The sequence below is a fragment of the Oreochromis niloticus genome, linkage group LG9, assembly GCF_001858045.2.
Source record: "Oreochromis niloticus isolate F11D_XX linkage group LG9, O_niloticus_UMD_NMBU, whole genome shotgun sequence".
Classification (NCBI taxonomy): domain Eukaryota; kingdom Metazoa; phylum Chordata; class Actinopteri; order Cichliformes; family Cichlidae; genus Oreochromis; species Oreochromis niloticus.
In genome coordinates this window covers 3,907,587-3,934,422 of record NC_031974.2, presented here as the reverse complement: position 1 = coordinate 3,934,422, position 26,836 = coordinate 3,907,587, and the positions used below count along the sequence as shown (strand labels likewise).

Sequence of the window (26,836 nt, the reverse complement as noted above, 5' to 3'; positions counted from 1 at the left end):
TCACTTTCTGACGCTGTTGTTAGATCGTGATCCACAATGATACAGGCGACGGATTTATAGACCTGCAAAACAAAATCTATAATTAATATTTTAAAAAATGAAGGCAGTCAGCGTCTCCCTCAAGGCCACAAAGAGAAGTGATGCATAAGACCTCAAAGAGCCGCACACTTGCCGCCTGGTGTATTTTGACACCTCAGTAGTTTCGATCTGCAGCCCACGACCCCCACGACCCCCACACAGGAAGCCTGGTTCAGCTCTCTGTTTGAAAAAGCGCTCCTCTCTGCTCCTGTGAGTCTTACCCAGCAGGTAAACCAGGCTTCACATGGTTCATCTGAACCACTTACCTCACAGAGAACAAAAACCCAGAATCTCCTCTACACCTCACTTTCATACCTGCTCACCCTTCCTCCCTCCTTTCCTACTGGACGTCACATCTTCTCAGACAACATCCGACCTAATGGGGACATCCAGTCACATTATTAACATCTAATCACTCGATCTGATCATCTCTACCTAGCTAACCTCTTCCACATTCATGATTTAATACAGGGTTTAAACTTTAAAATCACATTTTCTTCTTTTCTGTTAAAGTGAAAACCATCACATTCAGTCACTTATGATTATACTTCATGTTTCATTTAGTTTATGTAACTCTGCTTCATTTAGATTTCATCAGCACAGTTTCCCTTTAATCCAGTTATATACAAGTACTTTGTTTTTCTCTTTAAAGCTCTGTCGATTACAGTTTACTCAATAGTTTTTTATTAAATCATAGATTTTATAAGTCAGACATTCAGAGATCAGGAGCTCCTGTGTGCTGCTCACTGCCTCCATCCAACAGTACATGACAAGTGTGACCTGTGGTTAATTTACACCTAACATTCAAAGTGACATTGTGCTAACTGGGATAATGAATGTGTCATATGCTGACTAAAAGTAACAAAACAAACCAACATAAAATGTATTTACTGTAAAGACATTTTTATTATTCTTGTTTTTAAATCAGTTGGAACAGCAATCATTTAGTTTAACTGTTAAGTGAAAACTGTTTGTCATATGAATTTATTGTGTTATATTAAATATTAATGAGATCACTTGACGAGACCTCTGCCGAGCCCGAGGAGGTGCCCTGGCCCCCGGCCCAGAATACCTCAGCAGTGCTCCTGGGGAGGTTTCACAGGACGTCTGAGCACGTTAATGTAAAAATACTGTGTTTATTTTACTGACATGTTTTACTACACTCTGTAGAAAACAGCAAATCTCAGTCCTCAGTAACTAAATCATGAATCCAAATGCACATTTGTCAGATGTTTTTGATGCAAAACACTTTATTGACAGTCACCTCGATCAAAGTGAAAGCTCTGTCTTACTCCAACAGCAAAACCTTAGCTTGAGTAGTAATCCATCTGACTCACCAGAGTGAAAAACGAACAATCACTGAACCAGAGACTTTTTCACACAGAGACTTTTCTAACATGAGGAAACTTACCTTTGTCCTGGCCTTCATGCTCCTCTTCCTCTTCTCTGCCACTGAAGGATGTGGTTTTTTTTATTGTTTTCACTTGCCAGCAGCACTCTGTTTACATAATGCTGTTCATTAATAATTCATGAAAAAACATGCTGAACATGATTAGAAATGCAGTGAGACTAGAGCTCAGAGACGTCTGTAAAGTGCAACACAGATAAAGGACACATGACCCGGAGGTGTCCATGTGGCAGCTGTTCCAAAAACCAAGGAAAGGTCCTGGACCATCCAGGAGAGGAGAAAACATCATCTCATAATTCATTCTGACGGATCAATCGATTATTCATGAAAACTATTAAACACAAAAATCAAAGAAAGTGGAGCGGGTGATATAAATGTTATGTATAATTTTATTTAGAATGTATTCATATCTATATATCTTTCTATATATATATACATAGATAGATGTTAATATTATAATGTTATGTATAACTTCATTTCATCCATGAGCTGCTGATGTGTTTATAGTTTTTCACAGCAGTTTGTTAAAATTACAGCTGAACTGTGAGTGTCCTGTTGCTGCTGTGTGAAGAACACACAACTACACTGGCTGATGAAAGTAAGCTCAAGCTCATCACTGTTCAATGGTCCTTCGCTCTACTGCAGTCTTTAGGTATAAATGGATGTTTACTTCAGGTCCGCTGGGATAATTGATGAATTTTACTGCAGTCATAGAAATCCTAAACAGGAAGAAGGAAATAAGTCACACTGGATCACAACAGGAAAACATAAGAAAATAAGAGACTAGATTTTTTACTAAATGAGGAAAATCACTGCAATGCTGCAATCACACGTGATCTACTTTCATTTATACACAAAGATGCAGTTCAGTAAGAGCATGTGTGAGCTCGGGTGTCCTGCATGTGTTTCTCTTTGAAAACAGAGAGCTCTCCAGATAAAGGAGAGGTGGCCGAATTAAAATCATTGTCCTTTCAATATGAGAAATAACTCTGCTGACTGAAATCAGTGAGCACGGAGAAAAAGGCTTCTGAACACTGAGACTTGCATTATCAGTCACGGTGCTTTTGCAACACTTGCAGCAGCTCAGGTGAAAAAATACAGTCACCACCCAGACAGGAAGTGAACTTTAACGCTTCACTTTAACCGCTCGAGTCTTGCTCAGATGATGTGAAGCATCTCATGGACCGTGTTTTTTGTATTATGCATCAACCAGTTGTAATTTGAATAAATGTAGGGAGAAGCAGCTCCTTTGTAGTTTCTGTGATGCCTTTACTTTGCTCACGTTAAACTAGATGTTAGTGTTGTCACAGTTAACTGTCACAGCCTTTCAAGCTCCAAAACAAAAAATACTCCAAGAGAACACTGTGGGAGGCAACCTGTGGTTTGTTTTAGAGCGCACTTCCCACTCAGTACTCTGACAAATACACGCTGTTTATTTCTTGTAAAAATATAAAACAAAAGTCAACCAAATATTTTCTTGCAACTTAGACAAAGGTTCACTGACAAACAACAAAACACTCCCCTCACCCTCCCAGCCTGTTCTTATCTCTGAATTAATGGGAGGGTCCAAAAGTTACCAAACTAATCACAACTTTTCCAAAAGTAAAACATTAATTATAGATTTAAATAGCAAACTATTCTTACTGTTTTAAAGAAAAAAACAATAATAGATACAAATTATGATTCACAAGAATTCAACATTAACATGTCTCATGTTAGCATGTTGTGTTTCTAAAACACAACTTCAGTGTGTGACCTGTAGACTCTCAGATGGAAAGATTCACACATTTCATCAGACCAGCTTTAACACCACAAGTTCTTTCAACATCTTATATTTGCAAATGAAAACACAGCCACATAGAAGATGTTTTTCTTTAATCATGTTGCTGCATTGACCCCAAGTTGTAATTATTCTGTGATTTTATGACCAAACTGTGAGATTTTCCAAATGTGTGTGGAGTGGCATGACCCTTTTCTGTACATGTTGTGGCCAAGAATCATTCAGGATGAACAACACGAACACTCTTATAGTTCTCACAGGTGAGCGTCAGAATTACAGACACATTCATTCTCATGTCTGTTATGTTAACAAATCCAGTTTTTTTTAAACCATGATGTAGAACATGATCTCTCTCACTCTCTAAAGAAAACCCAGCAAACTGGCAATCACCTCTAAAGCATGGGGGTAGTTCACTCTGTATCAGCTGCAAGACCCTGTAGCACTTGGATGTTTGCCCCAAGCCCCAACCTGCAGGCCCCAGGTGTCTGACCTTTAACCCTTGCTGCGATGTGTCCCTCTGAGGGCCTAGTCTCAGATAGCAGACAGGTCTGGCACGGATCTGGTGTCAAGCCGGCACTGCTGGCTGACTTCTGGCATGATAAGTGGTATGTCATCCAGATATGGGCCAGGTGTGCAATGATGGCACTGTCTATGTGATGGCATGCCACATCTGGCCCGATTGTAGTCCAGGCTCATAGAAAACAGGTCTGGCCGGGATCCGGCATCAAGCTGGCACTTCTGACTGACTGGTGTTGTACAAGCCGTGAGACCAGTTTTCCCGTGCTTCACTCGCGTAGGTCAGTTTGAAGAAGAAAAGAACTCCACGGGACTCCGTTGTAAAAAGATGTAACAAAAATTTATTCCACAGTTTGCATCTTACAGGAGTGGTCAGGTTTAACTTCAAAACTTCCTCAACAAAATAACCTACTACGGTAGGAAAACCGTGTGGCTCTGTTCTGCCGTGCTGCCGCGTATAGCTTATACCGTATTAACTCTTTTTCTCTCTTCCCCCTCCCGCACCGCATGCGCTAATTTGCATACATCGGTGATGCCCAAATTTTACTGTAAACACGAGTCTTTAAGGCACATGTATTCATGATACTACGTAACCAAACCAACACAGCAATAAAATAATTTTAGTTCCACCATAAACATGCATTTACTTCCTGAATTATTAATTACACAAGCAAGCTTAACAACAGCGAAATATAACTACTACAACATATGAACTATCTTAACTTGGCTCCCACATACCGGCCCCTAATTGTGACTCTATTACACAATTACCAAATTAAACTTGTGGAGCCAAGGTACACAAACTTCAGTCTCTGCAGTTGATTACGTCAGTCCGATTCCTGCAGAAGGCAAATCTTCGTAATGGGCCTGTCCAGTACACTCGTTTTGGTTTTGATCCTAACCTGCCGCACCATTCCTGCCTTGTCCGAGATGGTATGGATTACTTTCCCTGTAATCCAAGAGTTGCGTGGGGCTGTATCGTCAACAATAAGCACAATGTCTCCAACCAAAAAGTTGCGAGATGGACGGGTCCACCTTTGCCTCTCTTGAAGCTGCGGCAAATATTCCCTTGCCCATCGTTTCCAGAATATTTCCGACATGTATTGCACTTGCTTCCATCTTCTTCTTGCGTAGAGATCTTGCCTGTCGAACAGTCCGGGAGGAAGAGATGGTTTATTCCTGAGCAGCAACAGGTGATTGGGAGTGAGTACTTCCAGATCGTTTGGATCGCTGGACGCTTTGGTTATTGGCCGACTATTAATAATGGCTTCTGCCTCACACAGAAGTGTATGCAGGCTCTCTTCATCCAGTGTCTGCAGCCTCAAGGTAACGTTAAGGATTTTCTTCACTGACTTGATTAATCTCTCCCAGACCCCTCCATGATGGGGTCCTGAGGGAGGGTTGAATGTCCACTGAATGCCTTGTTGTTTTAGGTGGTCTTCAATTTTGGACACATTCCATTCAGCAATGGCTCTTTTAAGTTCACGCTCTGCACCAATGAAGTTAGTTCCATTGTCGGAACGAAGGATCTTTATCTGGCCTCGTCTGGCTATGAAGCGACGGAGAGCATGGATGAAGGAATCTGTGTCCATCGAGGGTGCCATCTCCAAGTGTATTGCACGAGTAGTTAGGCAGGTGAAGATGACTCCATACCTCTTCACCGTACTTCGACCACGTTTGATCTCGTACGGACCAAAGTAGTCCACTCCGCAGTTAGTAAATGGAGGGTCATCTGGCAGAACTCTGTCACGGGGTAGGTCGGCCATCTGCTGCTGTCCTGCAACTCCATGCGCACGCCGGCAGGCAATACACCTAGCGAGTAATTTTCTTACTGCAGAGTTGGCACCGGGTACCCAAAATTTTGTTCTCAACTTGGAGATAACATGATTGCGACCACAATGAGCCAAGTTCTCATGTATTTCTCTAAGGATAAGCTTTGTGATGTGAAGATCCTTGTTCAGGATTGCTGGCCGCTTAGACTCCTCGGGTAGAGCCGCTCTGCTGAGTCGCCCTCCGACCCTGAGGATGCCTTGTTCAAGCACTGGACTCAGTTTGAAAAGACTACTAGTCCTCTTTACCCCTTGACCTTTAGAAAGCGCGGTGATCTCTTTGGGAAATGTCTTCCTTTGACAGTAGCGAATGATTGCTTCTTCAGCCTTGGCAAGGTTCTCTACAGTTAGCTTATTGGTGTCCCCTTGAAACAGGCTATCCTTGAAACCTTTCATATCCCTCTCGACTTCAGGTTGAGCTTTAACAGCACTCAACTCCTTCCTTTTGCGACACAGTTGCAGCAGAATGCTCTTGACTTTAAGCATCCATGCCACTGCTCTTTTAAGCTTAAACCAGGATGAGAAGTACTGCAGGAACTCCAGCACTACATCTTCACATTCCTTGATTGTACTAGCACACACCAGGTTACCCTTTACCTCTGGGTCATCTATAGTCAGGCCTTCAGCTGGGTGCACCTCTTCTGGCCACTCTTCCATGGGTTTGGTGAGAAAGTCCGGCCCTGTAACCATGTGTGGGACTGCATGAAGCTCTCTGCTTGGAGCCCCCTAGACGCAAAGTCGGCAGGATTCAGTGAGGTGCTTATATACCTCCATTGCTCTGGACTGGAGCATTTCAAGATTGCATCCACACGGTTAGCAACAAAGGTACGGAATCTACTTGTTTGATTGCTGATATACTTGAGTACCGTGGTACTGTCTGACCAAAATACAGATGGTTGGAGTGGAAGCTGCAATTCAGATGCCAGAACCCTGTCCATGCGTGCTGCCATTGTTGCTGCAGTAAGTTCCATGCGGGGAACTGTAATGGGCTTAAGTGGGGCCACTCTTGCCTTTCCCAACATGAATGCGCAGTAGACTTCGTTACGGCTGTTCCTCTGTAGCAAGTAGCTTACTGTACCGTAGCCCTCTTCACTGGCATCAGCAAAGTGTTGCAGCTGATTGTATACTGACTCTCCAAAGCCCACAGGTTTAAAGCATCTTGGAACGCTTATGTTCTCTAGCTGGTGGAGCTGGGTCTTCCACTTGAGCCACCTGTGAGCTAGGTCCGCAGGTATGATGACATCCCAGCCAACCTTTCTCCTGCAAAGCTCTTGCAGAATCTTCTTCGCTTGAAGCGTGACCGGTGACAAGATACCCAGTGGGTCGTAGACAGAACTCACAATGGACAAGAGGTTCCTCCGAGTGGGTGCCCTGTCCGGCATTACAATCTTGAACCTGAAGCTGTCAGATTGAATACACCACTGGACTCCCAGCGCTCTCTCAATGGGAAGTGTGTCCTGATCCAGATCGAAATCTTTAACCTCTGATGCCCTTTCTTCTTCTGGAATAGCAGACAGAACTGCTCTGCTATTGCTTATCCATTTTGTGAGCCTGAATCCACCCCTCTGACATACAGCTCTAAGAGTGTGGTATAACTGTATGGCTTCCTCTTCTGAGCTCACAGCCTTCAAACAGTCGTCCACATAGAAGTTGTGCAGCACTGTGTCGACCGCTTGGCTGTTGGCTGGATCTCGGTTGTCTTCAGCACATTTGCGCAGAGCAAAGCTGGCGCAGCTTGGTGACGAAGTTGCACCGAAAATGTGAACCACCATCTTGTACTCCACCATTTTCTGAGTAATGTCACCAGATGTCCACCACAGGAACCGAAGAAGGTCAGAATCTTCATCAGGCACCTTTACTTGGTGGAACATTGCTTCCACATCTGCCATGATGGCCACTTCTTCTTGTCTGAATCGGATAATTACCCAAGAAGGGTACTGGTCAGATTTGGTCCTTGTAACAGCTGATCATTTAAGGTGGTGCCTATGTACGATGCTCCACAGTCAAAGACCACTCGAAGCTTGTGTTTCTTGGGATGGTAAACTCCGTGGTGCGGTAGGTACCAAACCTTTCCATCGTCACGACCAAGGTCCTTTTCCGGCACTTTCACTGCGTAACCTTTGGTTATGATGTTACTCATGAAAGCCGAGTATTCTGTGTGGAATGGAGTATTCCTCTCCAACTTCCGCTTTAGGTGTAAGGCACGTTGCTCAGCCACTTTGCGGTTGTTGGGCATCTTAATGCGCTTGTTCCGCAATGGCAGAGCGATGCTGTAATGTCCGTCCACAATAGTAGCTGACTCTGTCGCTATCTCCAGAAACTGCAAATCCTCTCTTGACATTTCTTGCTTCTCGTTTCTTTCACACTCAGGGAAGTCACTTTTAAACTGCTGGTCCAGAGTTCGTCCAACTTGCTAACTGATATACGGTTTGCTGCAACCTGAATCAGTCCGCATGCTGCCCTTTGAGAACTGCTTCCTTGGAGGGGTTCGCTGATGGTCCAACCGAGCCTTGTCTTCACGGCATATGGACCGCCATTCTCGCTGGCTATAACTTGCCACGGTTCGACAGCTTTAGGCGCATTAGCCCCGATTAGCAGTCCAATCTTTGCTTCAATCCTAGGTATAGACACCTGCTGAAGGTAGGTCCACCTGTTCACGTAGTCTTGAGAAGGAGCATTGTCGGCAGAAGCAGGAATGTCACTGTGACTGTACATTTCTGGCAACTCAAAGAAGTCGTCACTGTCTAAGCTGCTTATTTCCAACCCAGACACAATGTGGCTACTGACGACCTTTTCTTCTCCCATCGTTTTCAGCAAAATGTTTGTCTTCCTGCCAGTCAAGTTAAGCTCATGCATTAACTCTTCAGTACAAAAGCAGGCAGTACTGCCAGGGTCCAGAAAAGCATAAGTGTGTGTCACCTTTTGTCCTCTTTTAGGTTTCACTTGGACTGGAACTATTGCCAAGATGTGCTCTGTTTTCTCTGCATCGTGAGCAGGTGCTTCCATTTCAACAAATCCATTCACGATTGACTCTGTTTGGTCTTCTCTTTCTGATGATTCCGCTTCAGGAGCTGCCCTTTTGCTTGTAGCATTGGGCTTAGTCTTCATGTGCAACACTGTGGGGTGCAGTTGCGCACAAACCTGACAACTTGCCTTTTCTTTGCACGAACTACTCATGTGTCCCTGCTTAAGACAGCTGAAGCATAGTCCTTTAGTTCGCATGAAATCAATCTTTTCCTTATGAAGTGACTTCCTCATCCTCTTGCACTGCTCCATGGTGTGCTCTTCACCACGACAGAAGAGACAGGGTTTGGAAAATGCACACACCCGATTTCCGCTGACCTTGTTCCTTTCTTTAGAGGGTACGTCCTGTGTAGCGGTGATAGTTGCAGCTGTGGTGAATCCTTTCCTGATTCCACTTCTCCTTTGCAACCTCTCATCCACTTGCCCTCTAACTTGGACCTTTAAGGTGCTGTCCTTTATATCGCCGAACAATGGATGCAAAACTTCTTTGGCCTGCTTATTGACAAACTCCGCCAGGTCTGCAAACTTGACTCTGCGTTTTTCCTTGTCTAGGACCCCACAAGCAAATGTTCTCCACCTTTCTCTCAGCTTGTACGGAAGCTTGGAAACGATAGCACGCATGTTGGCCGTGTTATCCAACTCCTCCATGTACTCCACATCCATCATTGCATTATGACATCCAGTAAGGTAGAGGCCGAAAGCGTGAAGAGCCTCTCCATCGTCTGACTTGATGGTTGGCCAGTTAAGAGCCTTGTGAATGCATGCCACTGATATCTTGTAGGCATTACCAAAGTGCTCTTCCAACAGTCTCTTAGCCGTTTGATATCCTTGTGTAGGTTCCATATGAAGACAACTCCGTATCAATTCTCGTGGTTGCCCACTTGTGTACTGTTCCATGTAGTACAATCGATCCTTGTCGCTCTCTGTTCTATCCTCCACACCATGTTCAAATGCTCGCATGAACAGCCGATACTCCAATGGGTCCCCTTTAAACACAGAAATGTTCTGCGGGGGCAACGTAGCTAACTTCTGCTGCTTAGTTAGCACTTCGACCACATCCTGTAAAGCACTTGGTGTCTGTGGTAGCTGGGAGGTAACAGTGTGTGCTTGCTGTGCATTTTGGAGAATGTTCTTCTTCTGTGCTTGTCTTTCTCGCGTGGGGGAAGGACTATTTGACTGCTGTGAAGTAAATAAATTTCCAACTCTATGCGATGCCACGTAGGAGTTCATTCCATCCCGAGTGGATACACGACTGGATGCCTTGGATGCACGACTTTCATATTCCGATAAGATCTTGATCTTTGCCTCATTTGCTGCAAGAGCTGTTTGTATTTCTAACTCCTCCTTTTCAGCTTGGAGCTTAGCCTCCCTTTCCTCCAACAAGCGTTTCTGTCTTAAAGATGATGCCTTAATCAATAAGGTAGCTCGCTCCACCTCTGCCTTCATGCGTGTGGACGACACCAATGACGAAGCGCAGGAGCCACGTTCTGAAAATGCCTTATCACTACGTTTTGAGACAGATGCATTAGATATGCTGTCAGATGGATTCACATCTTCATTACATTTTTCAGCCTCCACAGCGCGCATGGCCATTTTGTCAATCCAAGCCGAAGCTGTCTCAGCAAAAGCCTTGAAGGAATCAGCCTTAGGTTCAAACCATTTTTCCTGGTCTTTAGTTAAATCCTCCTCTGGCATTTGCTGGAGTACCTCTTTAACATTTGTGTTCAAATCACAAAACTCTCCAAAACGCTCATTAAAATCCTTCATTAACTGTGTTGCTTCTGCTAGGCTGGCATCACATTCATTTTCCATCAGCTGGCGCACTTGTTTCACTGTGCCTGTTAATTTGGCTAACTTGGCCTTCCGTAAATTAACAACACGTTGCAGCTTTTCCTCCATAGCTTTAGGTGTGATTTTCACCACTCTAGCTTCCATTTCTGCTACAGTGTCTTCTTCTTCTTCGTTCATGGTATTAGTTTCCCGAATAGCAACGACAAAATCCTTATTTTATCATCCAAAAATCATGCAGGTTAGCTACCACACAGCTCACCGCTCTAGCTTCCACAATGACTCAGCACTTTTTTCCTCGTGAATTAGCTCCACTTCCTCACGTTTCTCGTCGCTGCAGCAGCTTGGGTTTTTTCCTTCTTAGTCGCTTGAATTAATCCACAACGAGCGGGTTTTCCTACAAAATGTACAAGCCGTGAGACCAGTTTTCCCGTGCTTCACTCGCGTAGGTCAGTTTGAAGAAGAAAAGAACTCCACGGGACTCCGTTGTAAAAAGATGTAACAAAAATTTATTCCACAGTTTGCATCTTACAGGAGTGGTCAGGTTTAACTTCAAAACTTCCTCAACAAAATAACCTACTACGGTAGGAAAACCATGTGGCTCTGTTCTGCCGTGCTGCCGCGTATAGCTTATACCGTATTAACTCTTTTTCTCTCTTCCCCCTCCCGCACCGCATGCGCTAATTTGCATACATCGGTGATGCCCAAATTTTACTGTAAACACGAGTCTTTAAGGCACATGTATTCATGATACTACGTAACCAAACCAACACAGCAATAAAATAATTTTAGTTCCACCATAAACATGCATTTACTTCCTGAATTATTAATTACACAAGCAAGCTTAACAACAGCGAAATATAACTACTACAACATATGAACTATCTTAACTTGGCTCCCACAGGTGTCATGGCAGGGTGTATGTCAACCAGATGTGGGCCAGGTCTGACAATGAGGCACTATTTATGTCCCTATCCTCCTATTTTAGTTAGAAGACCCAAATGCCATGTTGCAATACTATACTGCTATGGTAGCCAACGTTTCAAATGCAGGTTTGACAGGTTTGTGAGTGTACACTGTATCCAAAACCTAGTGAGGGTTCACTTATATTTGCCAATGGGTGGCTGTAGCTCAGGAGGTAGAGCAGGTCACCTACTGAAAGGTTAGTGGTTCGATTCCTGTCTCCTCCAGTCTGCATGTCAAGAGTGTGAATGTGTATGAATGTAGTTAGGAAGCACTCAGTTTAGAGAAAGTGTGTGATTAGGTGAATGTGGCGTGTTGTATAAAGCACTTTGAGTAATCTGGGAGAGTTGAAAATTGCTATATAAGTATCAGTCCATTCACTGTCTGAACAGACTTTCCTCATGTTACTTTTGCACTATTATGTTCCAGCACATGTTGTTGTTACATGGCTTGATTAAGGTGCACATTAGGCTGACATCTGGGGCCAGAGCTGAAACTGTTCTGGACCAGCACAGGGCCAGCAGTGTGTCTGCAACTGGCCTTGTGCTGGCCCATGTGTGGGCCACCTCTGGCAAACCAGATCTGGGCCACTAAAGAGCCGTCACTCTTCCAGCTTGAAAATGGTGAAAATTTGTCAGATACTCATATCACAGTCCTACTACAAATTAGAAACACTGAAAGGTGAAAGGTCATTATTAAAAGAGTTTAAACTTGAGTTTTAGCCTAGACACAGACTTTATTGATCCCACACTCAGGAAATTCACACACTACAGTAGCACGAGGGTCAGCAAGAGAAAGTGAATCAGAGATATATTTGAAAAAACCTGAAAAATAAATAGATTAGAAAGAATAGAGCACAAATAAAAAGGCCCCCAAACAAAACCTGTACAAGAGTGATTCAGTAAAAAGACTAGATGTTGTAGTCCCTGATAATGCATTGCTTTAAATGGCGAGAATCTTGAGGGATGGCTGTTATGAGGAAAGGCAGCCCAGAAACATGGGCTCATCCACCCTCATCCAAGGAGGCAGGGCCTCCTTGTCATGTTAGTAGAAAAAAAAAGAAACTGTAATCCCTGAATACTTGATGCAATACTTAAATTAAAGCTGTCTGCACTTCAGGTAACTCTCTTTTTTCTATATTAAAATGTAATTTTGGAGACACATGGAGGGAAAAAATGATATTAATGTGTTGTTGTGGTCCTGGGTTTTGGACCCCACGCTCTGAGTTACAGACTTTTAATTTCTGTCTAATATTTTCTGCTTAATTTTTGGGTTGTTTGGTTGTTTTGGGGGTTTTGAGTCTTGATTTGTAATTTTATGTATTTTATGTTTATGTTTTCAGGTTTTCTTAGTTCTAGTTTCATCACTTTTACTTCCCTTTACCTTTTATCATTCAGTTAGTTTCACTTGTTCCTTATTGTACTCCAGCTGTGTTCTTTTCCCCCTCATTAGCCTGCAGTCTATTTAAAGCCTCCATTTGCTTGTGTTCACTGTTGTGTTGCACTGCTTGTTTCCTGCATGCCTGTGAGCTTTTCCCCATTTGATGCCACTTGGTGGATGATTTTTTTCTCTGTTATGTGAGTCTGCATTTTGGGTTTGCGCTTTCCACCACACACAGGATATAAAGGCTTATCCACAGATTTGATCATATCTACTGTATATAATAAATCATGTTGGCATACAGTATTTAGATTTCGCATGAATTATTAGAAATCTGTATTATAAGTAAATATGGGTGGGTTCAAATAGTCCCACCATCATAAAGCAGACAGTATGAGCACGTGTTGTAAAATATCAGTTTAATGTAGACGTGTCAGAGCTACAATACAAAGAAAATACAAAAGTCAATTACTGTGAACTCACTGAGTGTCTGTGCTTTGCCTCTCAGACTGACTGAAGTCCATAAGATGATGATGGAGGAAGAGGAGGACAAAGCGAAGTCTGCAGGATCCAGCCGTCTGCCTGTGAAGAGTAACCGGTCCAAAGAACAACCTACAGACTTCAGCGATGAACCTGGACCCTCAGACACAGAGTAAGATCACTGCTACTAACTCATCTCCAGGAATCTCCAATCCATCCAATTCTTAACTGCTTATCAAGTTTAGTCACAGATTGGCTGAGCCTCTATCAGCTGACTTGGATTTAAAAAATGAGCTATTCAGTGTGTTTCACAGAGCAGCTCATTCTTCTGCTTTATTTTAGCATAACTAATACTGCGTTTTATCCAAGTTATCATTTTAACTTCTACAGTATTTGAATTACTGAGATGTGTTAGGTATTGTGTTGTTTCTTGTTGCCTTTTTGACACTATATTATACCTTTACAGTATGTAATGTAATGATTGAAATAGTTCATAAAATAAATACAATGTAATCCTTAATGCTTATATTTTTATATCTGATGTTGACGTTGTAAAAAGAATTGAAAATTAAAAACTTCACCTTTTCAAGAAATGACTTCTTTGCCATGAGCTGCACATGTTGTCCCAGTGGTATCTAAAGTATTTTACTAGGTATCGGTATTAAGTTAAAAATTCTAGCATGGTGAGAACTGTAATTTAGACCCATTTAAATGACTTTCAACTGAGAATTTATTAATGTCTGATGATATATGAATAAACATATCTTTGTTTGCAGAAGTCGGAAGTCACAGACTTCAGAGATCAGCTTTCTGTCTCAGAAGAGTGACCGGTCCATCGGTAAACCCCCAGACTTCAGAGAAGAACCTGGACCACCACACACAAAGTAAGAACCTGACCTGAACATTTAATCAAAGAGCAGGGAGAGACATGACAAAAGACACAACATGGGAGAAAGGGTCAGAGTTTAATAATTACTCATGAATAAATACTTTCTACTTTAGAAAACTATAGAACCACAAGTAATGCTACAGTCTGAGAGTGAAGTACTTTGTTAGGATAATAAGGTACTATGTCTTTATAATATGACGGGTCCGGAGTATTCTAGATTTTGTATGGTGGAGGCTTGTGCGTTATAGTATTACTTCCTGTTCCTGTTGCTACACACAGTGGTGTTTTTCTGCAAGTTAACCATTTACTTCATAGTGTAACCTTGATTTGCTTTATCAGAAGCACACAAATCCTGCTGAAACAAAAGGAGAGAAACCTCAGAGAGGATTTAAGACTGGAACCTCCCAACTCTTGATAGTCGTAGGAGAACATGCAGTTAAACATATCACTCCTGGTCCAGTTAGGGAGGGGAGCAGAGAAACGTATTGAATCTGACATTGTTTCAGCAAAATAACAAACCAGCTCGATATTAAATTTATTGATTTATTCATAATTTCATGCAATTGTCAAATTCTGTATCTATGAGAAGTATTAAAATGCCATCTGCTGGTCTGTTACAGGAGTCTGATTCTATTCCATTTGAATGCAATGGGGACATAGGCTACGTTCACACTGCAGGCGAAAGCGCAAATCTGATTTTTTTTGACCCTATGCGGCCCATATCCGATCATGGTGTGACAGTGTGAACGGCACAAATCCGATCTGGGTCACTTTCGTATGTGGTCCTGAATCCGATACATATCCGATGTTTTAGAAAGCGACTGCTGTTTGAACGGTCAGGTCGCATTAAATCCGTCTTTTACGTCACTGACACAAGACAGACGCCAGTTATCAGCGCCGGAGAAGACATCGCGAACGCTTCCTGGCCATCCCGTGTAGATGTCAGTGAAACTGTTGGGAAGACAACGTGAACATTTTATTTGTACTGTATAATCTGCAGATTATCCTTTGAAGCACCGCTCCTCTAAAACAGCAATAAGGATCATTATTAGGTTATTTACATTATTATGTAAATAACAAAATAACTTAAAGCAAAAATTGGGAAACGTAAAGTCCGAAGTCTTTATATTAAGGCCATCAGTCAAACAATACTGTTGGTCTGGGTCTAAACAGAGCGCGTTGTGTGTGACGTCTTCTTTTGCGCATGCGGGCCGCTTTCAGCGTTCACACTAGAGCGCGTTTGCTGTCGCATTTTATTTGTAGTGTGAACAAGCAGACAAAAAAATCGGATTTGATCAAAAAATCGGAATTGAGCATTAAGACCTGCAGTGTGAACGTAGCCTTAGTCTCTAGACTCTGAAATATTAGATATGATTTAATGTCTTGCAGCAGTGTGTGTTTCGTAGTGCAACATGTGTTGCTATAGTGGACAATCAGGCATTTAGACAAGAAAATCATGTATGTTACTAAGAAAAAGAGATCGGTCCAGTCTAGATTTGTATGGATAAGTGGGTTGGGGGGTGGGGGCTGTAGTGATTATGTATTTATCAAATTTTTTCCATTGAGAAAATCCTACAGTTATGTCTTTGTCCCAACTGCCCACCATGCTGTATGCTGAGACGCTTCCCCCTCCTGCACCATTATTTTCTAGAATAATAACAGCTGTGTTCATGTACTGCTTCTTCAGTCCATTATTTTTTCCCTAAAGCTTTTTTGAACTAGTTCTTGTAGTTTAAGATATTTTTATTTTGCAATGGTTGTCTGTGGTTGGTTATTATTACACTTTAATGCTAAACAGTCTGTGCAGTAGAATGTGAAGTTTACAGTTTTTGTAGGTAGTTTAAGCTGAGTAGTCATGATGTGACTAAATTCTTCATGTGACACTTCCATTGGGGCAATTCTAGCATTGAGTTAGAGAAGTCTGCTTTTTATGGAAGAGATTTCTTAACAAAATGGAATTTTGTACCTGCAATAATGTGAAGATTTTGTTAGGAGGGTGCAGGAGTAGCAGATTATAAAATGCTCTGTTTAAGCATGACCGTGTCACTCTATCTGTGCCAAATCTCTTTAATTAATGGTCTTCTACTGATGATCCCCACCAGTTTTGGTCACCTATTGACAGAAAGTAAGAGTACTGCTACTATCAGGTACTATCAGGCAAACTAAAATGTACATGTAAAACAGTAAAGGATATATACTGAATTCAAAATCCTGCTCCTCACATACAAGGTCTTAAATAATGTTAAGGTTCATTTTAAGGAGAGAGAGATGGTGGAGATTGGAATAACACACTGACCCTGTCAGGTGGAGTCAAACGATGATTTTAATGAACACACGCGTGGGAGATGCACCCTGCAGAACATCAGAGGTGGATCTCTCAAACAATGAACAAAACAAAGGTTTTATAGGGTCGGGGTAATACAACGCCCCTTCATGCACTAAGCAGATACAATACTTGCATACGTCAAATCAAAACCACAATGACTTTTAACACAGTTTAAAAAGAACATTGTCGGCAGGTTCATCCTGTCACCATCCTGCCCGCGCTTATCTGTCTGGAACATCAAGCTCAGTTCTGCATCAGACAGTCACTCATGCAGGCACAATTTTGCAGTTGCAAGCAAAACATGATTAAACTTTCACCTATAAATGATTCTCTCTAACTGTATGTGTGTATGTGCTAACCAAATAGGGTGCTAACCACAGTTGCACCCTATTTCACCTCGCCGACTAGCTCCTGACCTCTCACCAGACAGAGAGACAGAAGCCGCTCTCATATATGTAATAACCGAACTGAAACTATGTATATGTAATCTACTGAATAAATGTTTTAATCAAGAACCTCTACTAAAAGCTTAATCAAAAGATATAGATACATAAAAGATACTAAAGAATAACCTGATTGTTCATAACCTGCTCAAAATACTTGCACTCAGACTCTGCTTTCAGTTTCACTTTTGCAAAGCATGACGTTTCCTGTCAGCCTGCAACTCAGTCTTTCACAACAGTATAAAAACATTCAAAAGCCTTTAGGATTATAGATTCAACTCAACAGTTTAACGTGGTTCTTACTGGACCTGTAATAAAGGCTGATATGATACCAGTATGTTTGAACATCTGAATGCAATATCAATAGTGTTATTAATGGAATTGTGATGATGATTATAAAAATAGCAGCAAATAATAGCAGCAAAATATCCCTATACTCTACATTCCCTCTCTTGGTGACTCTCTTTAGAGGGTCACCACACTTCACTTGTGTCATTTCTCTGACCCTCTCTAGCCGTCCTCTGGCTCAGCAACTCAGACAACAACCTCATGTCATCTAGTTGGTCCAGTAAATAAAACGCCAGCTCCCACTTGAGAACACTCATGCTTGAGTCTCCAAAAGTTGAATCTGTTCATCTGGACGTAGCGTTTTGTGGGAGAAACGTTTCGTCACTCATCCAAGTGACTTCTTCAGTCTCACGTTTCTCCCACAAAATGCTACGTCCAGATGAACAGATTCAACTTTTGGAGATTTACTTTCCTGGATGATTGAGAATGCATCAAGACTCATGCTTGAGGTTAATCACACCGAAGTATCAGTGAGCCTAAAGTTGGTCAGAGGCCGGAGAGAATTAGAGTGCGAGCAGAGCTCAATCAGCACTCCTCCCTCACCCCTGAACTCACTCACACCCGGTGAGCGACCCCTTACCCTTGTGAATCCCCAGTGGTCTGTCCTTTTCTGGGTCCCTCTCTCGTGAAAATCTTCTCCTGTAAGGGATAAAAACACTTTCTCCCTACTACGCTTCCCCTGACTTACGTTCATCAATTTTCCCTTTATTCAAAAGCATGAACCTAATTATGTTTTGACTTTCTGACTTTTGTTCATATATAGTCTTAAACTTCACTCATCTCAATCCACAGCATTTTAACAGTCTTATGTTAAAATGTTTCCTGTTGCTCACTCTATTCTTCCTTATCTGATCATCAACATCCTGCACTGTCGCAGCTGCACGTAGCTCTGACCTACAATCACCTTTCACAAGAAAAATCATCATAAACACTTATTCTACTAAGTGTAAGCATATAATCAATTATTCCTGAATAAATTCCATCATAGCCTGTGTGTTAACACTAACTTCATTTTAAAACTCACATTTCCTGTGTTATAACCTGTTTTGGTATAGCATTTTACTTCATTTCTTTCTATAATAATCACTGGTTTTGATCACTCAGTTCGAGAGCACTCCTAAGTCACTCTTTTAAAACTACTTTAATCACTTTTCTTTTCCATAACTCACTCCCTTGTCATACAGCTTCTTTTGAGTTATTCCTCAACTTCACAATTTTCCACTTAAACAGTCAGTTTACTCTTTCCCAAATTTGCTACCCCAAATTTTCATTTCCCACCTTAAATAACAGCATTCCTTGTCTTCAGCCATGAGTCAGAGCTTGCTTGTGACGTTCAGGAACACACGGCTGTAAACAATTCAACCAGAAACTTGCTGAACATTTCCAGTAACGTTAACCTATAACTTTCTTCCGACCGCTGCATGTGGAGAATTGATCCAGGTCTGCTTTGCCCCTGAAAATAACAAACTGAGACATTTTCATTATTATCGTCAGTGCTTAAACGACCCATTTCTCTCTCTCTGGTCAGAAATACCTACTTATGTCATGTATGTCAGCGTGTTCTTCCTTGCGTTATGGGGTCATGTAAATCCAGTGTAAGCTGTTTTCTTCGTTGCATGTCATTCATTGTGTTCTTCGTGGCATTTTTATGTATTCATGTTAATGTTCAGTGAGTGTAAGCTGTTTCTTCATTGCATCTTATGTTATAATCAGGTTTAATTCATGCATCTTTTCTCTGAGTTCTGGATTCAAACTATCTCACTTCTGCTTCTCTCCAAAAATACTTTCACATGTAACAATTTGTGCATGTGTGTTTTCTATTCATTAATATAGTTGTCAGTTATTTTCTTTCATTATTTTTACCTTTTCTATTGTTTACCTCTTTGTTATGATGTGGTGGACATCCCTAAACCATCATGAGTCCAGGCTTCAATTTCAATCCAATCATATCCTGTATTCTCGCACTCGAACTTGTCCTGGCTCCACCTCTCACCGGTCCCTCTCTTCACAGTGTCCTTGTGTGGCCTTCAAAGCTCCAGCAAACACAGTCTGTTTCTTCTCTGTTTTGATCTTTCAGTATTCTTCTTTTAAGTTGGGTTCCAGCCTGGCAACATATCACATTCAGTGCCTTCAAACAGTCATGTCACATCTGTTCCCCGTGCATGTTTTATCACGGGGTTTCCTTCATTCTGCTTCTGGAGTCGTCAGTCAGTCTTATTTTCATTTGCTCTGTTTTCTTCTCCATTCATCTTTTCAGTCTTCTCTTTCAAGATTACTTCAAACATGGCAAATATGAAACTCAATGCCCAGTGCTTTTCCACAGTTCTTTATCCCACTGTTCAACTGCCCAGCCTGTATTTCACAGCACACGTTGTCATCACGTGGTTTTCTTACATGCTGCTGCTGGTGTCGTCAGTCTTCGTCAGTGTTAATGATTCGGTTCCACTGGCTTTTGCCTGCTGTTAATTCTTCAAGTCCACGATGTTCTGTCGGTCTTCATCAAGAGATTAACTGTCCTTTGAGCTTCTTCTCGGGGTCGGGACAAAGTGAGAGGTCAAGCAATAAAACTTTAGCCAAAAACTGGCTTGTTTTCCCAATTGTGTCAATCTATCCCTTTTTCCGCTGTACTCAAAGTTCCAGGTTGAGAGAAGTCCACCTGTATTAACACACTAAAGCATACAATTAATATTCTTTTCATTTCTTTTCTTTTCTTCGCTTCATCTACCAAGAGTTTACTCCTCTCTCTCTCTGGGTTCTCCCTTCACACAGTCAGCTCCTTTTATGGGCATGTAGTTCCTGTCACACACACACTTCCTGTCACCCACACAGCAGCTCAGAGCCTGGTTCTGCTGGAGGTTTCTTCCTGTTAAAAGGGAGTTTTTCCTTCCCACTGTTGCCAAAGTGCTTGCTCATAGGGGGTCATATGATTGTTGGTTTTTCTCTGTATGTATTATTGTAGCGTCTCCCTATAAAGCGCCTTGAAGCGACTGTTGTTGTGGTTTAATGCTGTATAAATAAAACTGAATTGAATTGAAATTGAAGGAGAGGTCAGAGGTCAGAGGTCAAATGTGACATGACATTTTAAACGTGTACACAGTGCTTTCTGTACTAACGTGCAGACAGAATGACACAAAATCATATCCTCCTTGTTTTCCTGTGAACGTCTCTGCATTATCTAGTTTGTGTGTTTAGAGTTACTTCAAAGATTTTAACCAGAGAATTTATCAGTAATTGATGTGTTTGTGTTTGCAGGGGTCAGAGGTCACAGTCTCCAGTATCCAGCTGTGTGTCTGTGAGGAGTGACTGGTCCAAAGAAAGACCTCTAAACTTCAGTGATGAACCTGCACCAACAAAGTTCTTCAATCATGGAGCTCAGCTGACCATGTAAGAGAGCTGCTAACTGTAATTCTACCACTGACATCATCTTATCTTATCTTGCTAGTTTTTAATAAATTGTGTGTTTGAACAGGTGACATTTGTCAAACACTCGGTGAAGACTCAAACACAGACTCGCAGGCACAAAGCAAATCTTTATTTAGGCCTGTTTCACAATCTAGAGTTTAAAAGTCAAGAAGATGATAAAGAAACCAAAATCTACAGACTTCATAGACAGAACGTCAGATAAAGGATTTCATCACATTTTAAAAGAAAGTATCAGGATAATAATCTGAACTGAGTCATCAGAAACAGAAAGATGGTCTCAACAGGCCACTGAGCTGATCTCCAAAGAAAGAAGAAGATTGAAGAGTCCGAGGCTGTTTGTTTGTCACAGGCATCGTCAAACACGTCCAACACAGTGAAATGTGCTGAGCTGCTCCTGTGACTGGACAAAACATTAGAAACAATCATTAAATGAAATAATGAAACATTGTGCAGATGTTAACCTGCTTTGTGCCACATTAGCACAGCATGTACTGACAGAGCAGAGCAGATGAGCAAAGTGATGTAAACAGAGTAAGTGAGCAGAGTAATATCAGCAGTAATGAAGCAGCAGGATCAGTGCAGCAGCTGTGACGTCATCATGAATCAGATATGATCTGAAATATGACAGTGAGACAAGAACATGATGTGAGGTCCTGTTTAAACCCTGATGGTGCTGCTATGAGGGGAGCACGTTCTGATTTAGGACTTGGACGGTCTGAGGATAGAAGCTCCTCTCTGTTTGTGTCCTGATGTGCAGAAGCTTCTGCCTGATTGTAGAAGGAGCTGAAGCAGCATCATCCCAGAGGTGAAGCTGCTCTGTGTGCAGACCTGAGGTCAGATTCCTCCAGGCTGATGTTCAGCATCTACAGAAACGTGTGGTTGTAGTTATTGCTGCTCTGTGTGCTGACAGCAGATACTCAGAACAAAGCGCTGCACACGTGTTCTTTACAAACATCTGTACATAGAAAACATGGATGATGGCAGTGAATGAAGACGTTTCTGTCATTTGTTTCATTGGCTGCTTTTTTCTGCCTGTGTTCATGTGATGAATGTCTGACACATAAACAGGTTTGTAATCAAACATCATCAGGAGGCATCATGAAACAAAGTTACTGCTGGAGGCTGAACTCAGTTTGTAATGTTCAAAAATATCACTCAGATCATTTCAAAGCTTTTAGTTCTTCTTCTTCACTTCTGTAAAATAAGAGAAAGAAAATCAGAACCCAGAAGTTCACTTCCTGCTGACTGAACTCTTTCAAAATAAAGCTGAAAGCTCTGAATGTGACACCGCTGCTCCACCACAGTTTTTAGAGGAGGTCAAAGGTCAGTTCAAAGTGATGGATCCCAAACTTCCAGTACATCCAGTGAAGGACATAATCAGCTGTGTGATGAAGGCTTTTACTGTGGAGTTTGTAGGCTGATCACTCTGTGTTTAATAAGACAGGAACAGCAAAGGAAACTTGGATTCTGAACTCAAACACAAGTTTCTCCACTTTGACTTTTCTCTGTGACCATCAGAGCTTCTGCACAGTGTCATCAAATCTGGATGTTTGTCACTGACAGTCAATGATTTTACTGATAAACAAATGTGTTCACAGAGGGAGGAAGAGGAGTGGTGTTTGTGAGGAGGAGCAGCTGTCCTGCTGTGCTTTGTGTCAGGACGTCCTGAAGGATCCAGTCTCTACCAGCTGTGGACACTGGTTCTGCAGACAGTGCATCTCCTCATACTGGGACCAGTCTGCTTCATCAGGAGACTCGTCCTGTCCCCAGTGTGGAGAAAGATCCAGAAGCAGAGCTGGACTGCAGACAGCCAGTCAGAGCAGCTGTGTACAAAGTAAGACTGAACATCTGTCTGCTGATGGACTCGTTTCTGAAAACTGGACTTCTTGTTGTTGTTCAGACATTGAAGAGTTTTCTTTCTGTTTTTCTTTCTTTCAGCAGATGTTGGTCTGCAGGAGGTTTTAGATGAACATAAGATCAGTCTGAGGAGGAGATGTGAACGTGTGACTGAAGGAAGTGATGAAACAGGAAGTAGAACCCTCCTCAACAGGATCTACACTGAGCTCTACATCACAGAGGGACAGAGTGAAGAGGTTCATACCCAACATGAGGTGAGGCAGCTGGAGACAGCTTCCAAGATGGACGCCCTCCATGACGCTCCAATCAGGTGCCAGGACATCTTTAAAGCCTTACCTGACCAACAGAGACCCATCAGAGTGGTTCTGACCAACGGCGTGGCTGGTGTTGGAAAAACCTTCTCAGTGCAGAAGTTCACTCTGGACTGGGCAGAGGGCTTGGAGAACCAACATGTCAGTGTGGTGGTTCTGCTTTCATTCAGGGAGCTGAACCTGATCAGAGATGAGCAGTACAGTCTTCTGGAGCTGCTCCATGTTTTCCATCCAACATTACAGAAGGTCACAGCAGAGAAGCTGGCTGTCTCTCAGCTTTTGTTCATCTTTGACGGCCTGGATGAAAGCAGACTTTCATTGGATTTCACCAACAGGAAGCTGCTGTCTGATGTCACACAGAAGTCATCAGTCAGCCAGCTGCTGACAAACCTCATCCAGGGGAATCTGCTTCCCTCGGCTCTCGTCTGGATAACTTCCCGACCTGCAGCGGCCAATCAGATCCCTCCTACATGTGTCGACAGGCTAACAGAAGTACGAGGCTTCACTGACGCCCAGAAGGAGGAGTACTTCAGGAGGAGATTCAGTGATGAAGAGCTGTCCAGCAGAATCATCTCCCACATGAAGACATCCAGGAGCCTCCACATCATGTGTAGAATCCCAGTCTTCTGCTGGATCACTGCTACAGTTCTGGAGCACATGTTGACTACAGAGCAGAGAGGAGAGCTGCCCAAGACCCTGACTGACATGTACTCACACTTCCTGCTGGTTCAGACAAAGAGGAAGAAGAACAAGTACCACGAGGGACATGAGACGAGTCCACAGGAGCTGACGGAGGCTGACAGGGAAGTTCTTCTGAAGCTGGGGAGGCTGGCGTTTGAACATCTGGAGAAAGGAAACATCATGTTCTACCAAGAAGACCTGGAGCAGTGTGGTCTGGATGTGACAGAGGCCTCGGTGTACTCAGGAGTTTGTACAGAGATCTTCAAAAGAGAGTGTGTGATCTTCCAGAAACCAGTCTACTGCTTTGTTCATCTGAGCATCCAGGAGTTTCTGGCTGCAGTCTACATGTTCCACTGTTTCACCAACAGGAAGACAAAGGTGCTGAAGGACTTCCTGGGAAAAAAATACAAAGAGTCATCTCTGGATGAATTTTTGATGGAAACACTAATAAAATCCTTTAGGAGTAAAAATGGCCGCCTGGACCTGTTTGTCCGCTTCCTTCATGGCCTCTCTCTTGAGTCCAACCAGAGACTCTTAGGAGGTCTGTTGGGTCAGACAGAGAACAGTCCAGGAACCATCCAGACAGTCATTAACAACCTTAAGGAGATGAACAGTGATGAAATCTCTCCTGACAGAAGCATCAACATCTTCCACTGTCTGATGGAGATGAACGACCTCTCAGTACATCAGGAGATCCAAGTATTCTTGAAGTCAGCTAACAGATCAGAAAAGAAACTCTCTGAGATCCACTGCTCAGCTCTGGCCTACATGCTGCAGATGTCAGAGGAGGTTCTGGATGAGTTAGACCTAAACAAGTACAAATCATCATTGGATGGGCGACTGAGACTGTTTCCAGTTGTGAGGAATTGCAGAAAGGCTCGGTGAGACCAAGTCATTATTCAGAATTATTCTTCATTGTTGATTTGTGGTTTTAGTTTTTCATATAATGCAAAATTATTATTATTATTTTTTAGCTTTGTGTTGTAGATATTGGTCATTATTTATTTCATAAACTTTTGTATTTGGACACTGAACAAGTTATATTACACCATTTAAAAAAGAAAGGGGTTAGAGTTATGGAACAATACACCTAAACCTACTACTCCCTGTACCTAGGTAATGGAAAATAATGATGGCTGTGCTGCTCAGTTTGCAGGAGATAATTTTAACATAAATGCAGAAGTTTCCATAAGCTCTGCCTGCAGACTAAATGTCTGATGATTAATTTCTGCTAGGTTATTTTGATCCACCAATTGCCATTTGCTCGGTGTGTACATTCTATCACCATTTGCTGGTTCATAAAAATATGCCCATAATTAAAAAAAAAAAAAAAGCCTTCTTTTATCTTCACAGAGACATTCATTTCTTTCATTTATTAAATCAACAAATGAATGAAACATCTTTACTGACACAGGACATGTTATACTTTTACCATCTCAAAGACTAGTTGCAGACATATACTAAGGGATGACTGACATGTATGTGTTTAATACTTTAGTGCTCTTGAAGTGCAACTTTTCATGTGCTAGCCAATCGAATGATGTTGTACCATAAATTATCCCAGGAGAGCTGGAAAGTTCAGCATCAAAATAAAGATGACTTTTTCATTTTAGTGATGTACATGAACAAGCCAGTAACATGCACTAGCTTGAAACTTACTTGAGCTAGCTTTCCTCAAGGCTTAGCAGTGTGTTTATGGGAAATTTTGCCCATTCTTCCAAAGCACATTTGTGAGGTCAGACACTGATGTTGGACAAGGAGGCCATGACTCCCAGTCTGCATTCTAATTCATCCCAAATGTGTTCTTTAAGGTTAAGGTCAGGAATTTGTGCAGGCCAGTCAACGTCTTCCATACCAAACTTGGTCGTTCATGTCTTTATGGACCTTGCCACTTGAAGTTTGGAGGTCTGAAGTGATTGACTTCAGACCAGAAAGTTGGCAAACTGCACTATGAACTTCAGCATTCGTTAACCCTGCTCTGTGATTTTATGTGGTCTATACTCTGTGGCTGATTTGACTACATTCCCAAATGCTTTCACTTAGCGAGAAATTTTCACAATTGCATTTGCTGATCAGGTGGCATCCATTCACCATATATTGGAATTATAATCACAATACCTGAAATTCACAGAGCTCCTAAAGAGCAACCTATTCTTTCGCAAATATTTGTAGAAGTAGTACACATGCCTAGGTGCTGGATTATATACATCTGTGGCCATGGAAGTAATTGGAATACTTGAGGTCAATGATTTGGATGGATGAGTGAATACTTTTAGCAATATGGTGTATGTTAAATTATCTCCTGGTTTGAGCTTTGAAATTTGTTTTTTTAACAGCTTTTTGTGAAAAAATGCACTTTATCCACGGAGAGATAGTAGTGCTTATGCATTTAACCAGGACAGCTAAGCATAAATAGCACTACAACCTAATACCCACCTAGTGGTCATGATATACCAATCTGCTGAAGAAGAAAGGCAGTTGAATTCAATGTACCCTTCTTTATTCCTGAACTAACTGACAGTGAGCAAACTCTGAAAAGATGAGACAATATTGAGACTCTTGCTTTGTATAAACATCATTAGAAAATAACAGAATCATTCTCGTGTGTATTGTCAAACACCTGAACATGATCAGAGTTGAACCATAGATGTGAAGAGCAGATGTTCATTAGATTATGGTAGCAAAAAGTTTTGTCGTCATATTTTTGTGCATTTACAATGACTAATTCATATATTCTCTAATCACAGACTGACTCATTGTGTACTCTCAGACGCTCACTGTGAGGTTGTTGCCTCAGCTCTGAAGTCTAACCCCTCTCATCTAATAGAGCTGGACATGAGTAAAAACAACCTGAAGGATTCAGGAGTGAAAATGCTCTCAGCTGGACTGGAGAGTCCAAACTGTCAGCTGAAGACTCTGAGGTCAGTTCACTGACTTCAGCTGTTGCTTTTTTTGTTTGTTTTTTTGTTTTTTTGTATATTTCAGATAGCATTAAACAATATTTATTTTAAAAATGTTTATGATTTTCTGTAACACAAATCTGAAGACATTTCAGTGCTTCTTAGAATTTTATGTCTGTCTAAATGACCAAACAAATGTTTTTCCTTTTGGCTCTAAGTAGATCTTAAAGATTCAATTCAATTCAATTCAATTTTATTTATATAGCGCCAAATCACAACAAAAGTCGCCTCAAGGCGCTTTATATTGTACAGTAGATAGCACAATAATAAATACAGAGAAAAACCCAACAATCATATGACCCCCTATGAGCAAGCACTTTGGCGACAGTGGGAAGGAAAAACTCCCTTTTAA

The 26,836-nt window shown here is 41.9% G+C and overlaps 2 protein-coding genes across 7 annotated transcripts in view; one reads left to right on the top strand and one right to left on the bottom strand.

Moving 5' to 3' along the window:
- LOC102078419 (NACHT, LRR and PYD domains-containing protein 12) overlaps positions 1 to 26,836 on the top strand; it is a 52,367-nt gene that overhangs the window by 3,029 nt on the left and 22,502 nt on the right. For 3 of the 6 annotated variants that reach the window (XM_025910398.1, XM_025910397.1, XM_019352778.2), the window contains 6 exons: positions 13,275 to 13,418; positions 14,023 to 14,130; positions 20,505 to 20,636; positions 22,274 to 22,509; positions 22,614 to 24,405; positions 26,272 to 26,445. In XM_025910398.1, the coding sequence (XP_025766183.1) occupies positions 13,294 to 13,418; positions 14,023 to 14,130; positions 20,505 to 20,636; positions 22,274 to 22,509; positions 22,614 to 24,405; positions 26,272 to 26,445 (2,567 nt within the window). In that variant the 5' untranslated portion in view covers positions 13,275 to 13,293. The remainder of the gene's footprint in view (positions 1 to 13,274; positions 13,419 to 14,022; positions 14,131 to 20,504; positions 20,637 to 22,273; positions 22,510 to 22,613; positions 24,406 to 26,271; positions 26,446 to 26,836) is intronic. The other 3 variants (XM_019352776.2, XM_019352777.2, XM_025910399.1) reach the window with 3 other exon arrangements.
- LOC112847853 (uncharacterized) lies at positions 4,023 to 6,285 on the bottom strand. The gene is made up of 2 exons (XM_025910400.1): positions 5,455 to 6,285; positions 4,023 to 5,202 (listed from the first exon to the last, which is right to left on the bottom strand). The coding sequence occupies exons 1-2, from the start codon at positions 6,266 to 6,268 to the stop codon at positions 4,610 to 4,612; spliced, it is 1,407 nt and encodes a 468-aa protein (XP_025766185.1). The 5' UTR covers positions 6,269 to 6,285; the 3' UTR covers positions 4,023 to 4,609.

Excerpts from the sequence above, each read along its gene's own strand:
- LOC112847853 (XM_025910400.1), bottom strand. The coding sequence starts at position 6,268 with ATGGAAGAGTGGCCAGAAGAGGTGCACCCAGCTGAAGGCCTGACTATA. Across the intron at positions 5,203-5,454 it reads TCCGTACGAGATCAAACGTG|GCATTCAGTGGACATTCAAC; the intron begins GTCGAAGTACGG and ends TAAAACAACAAG.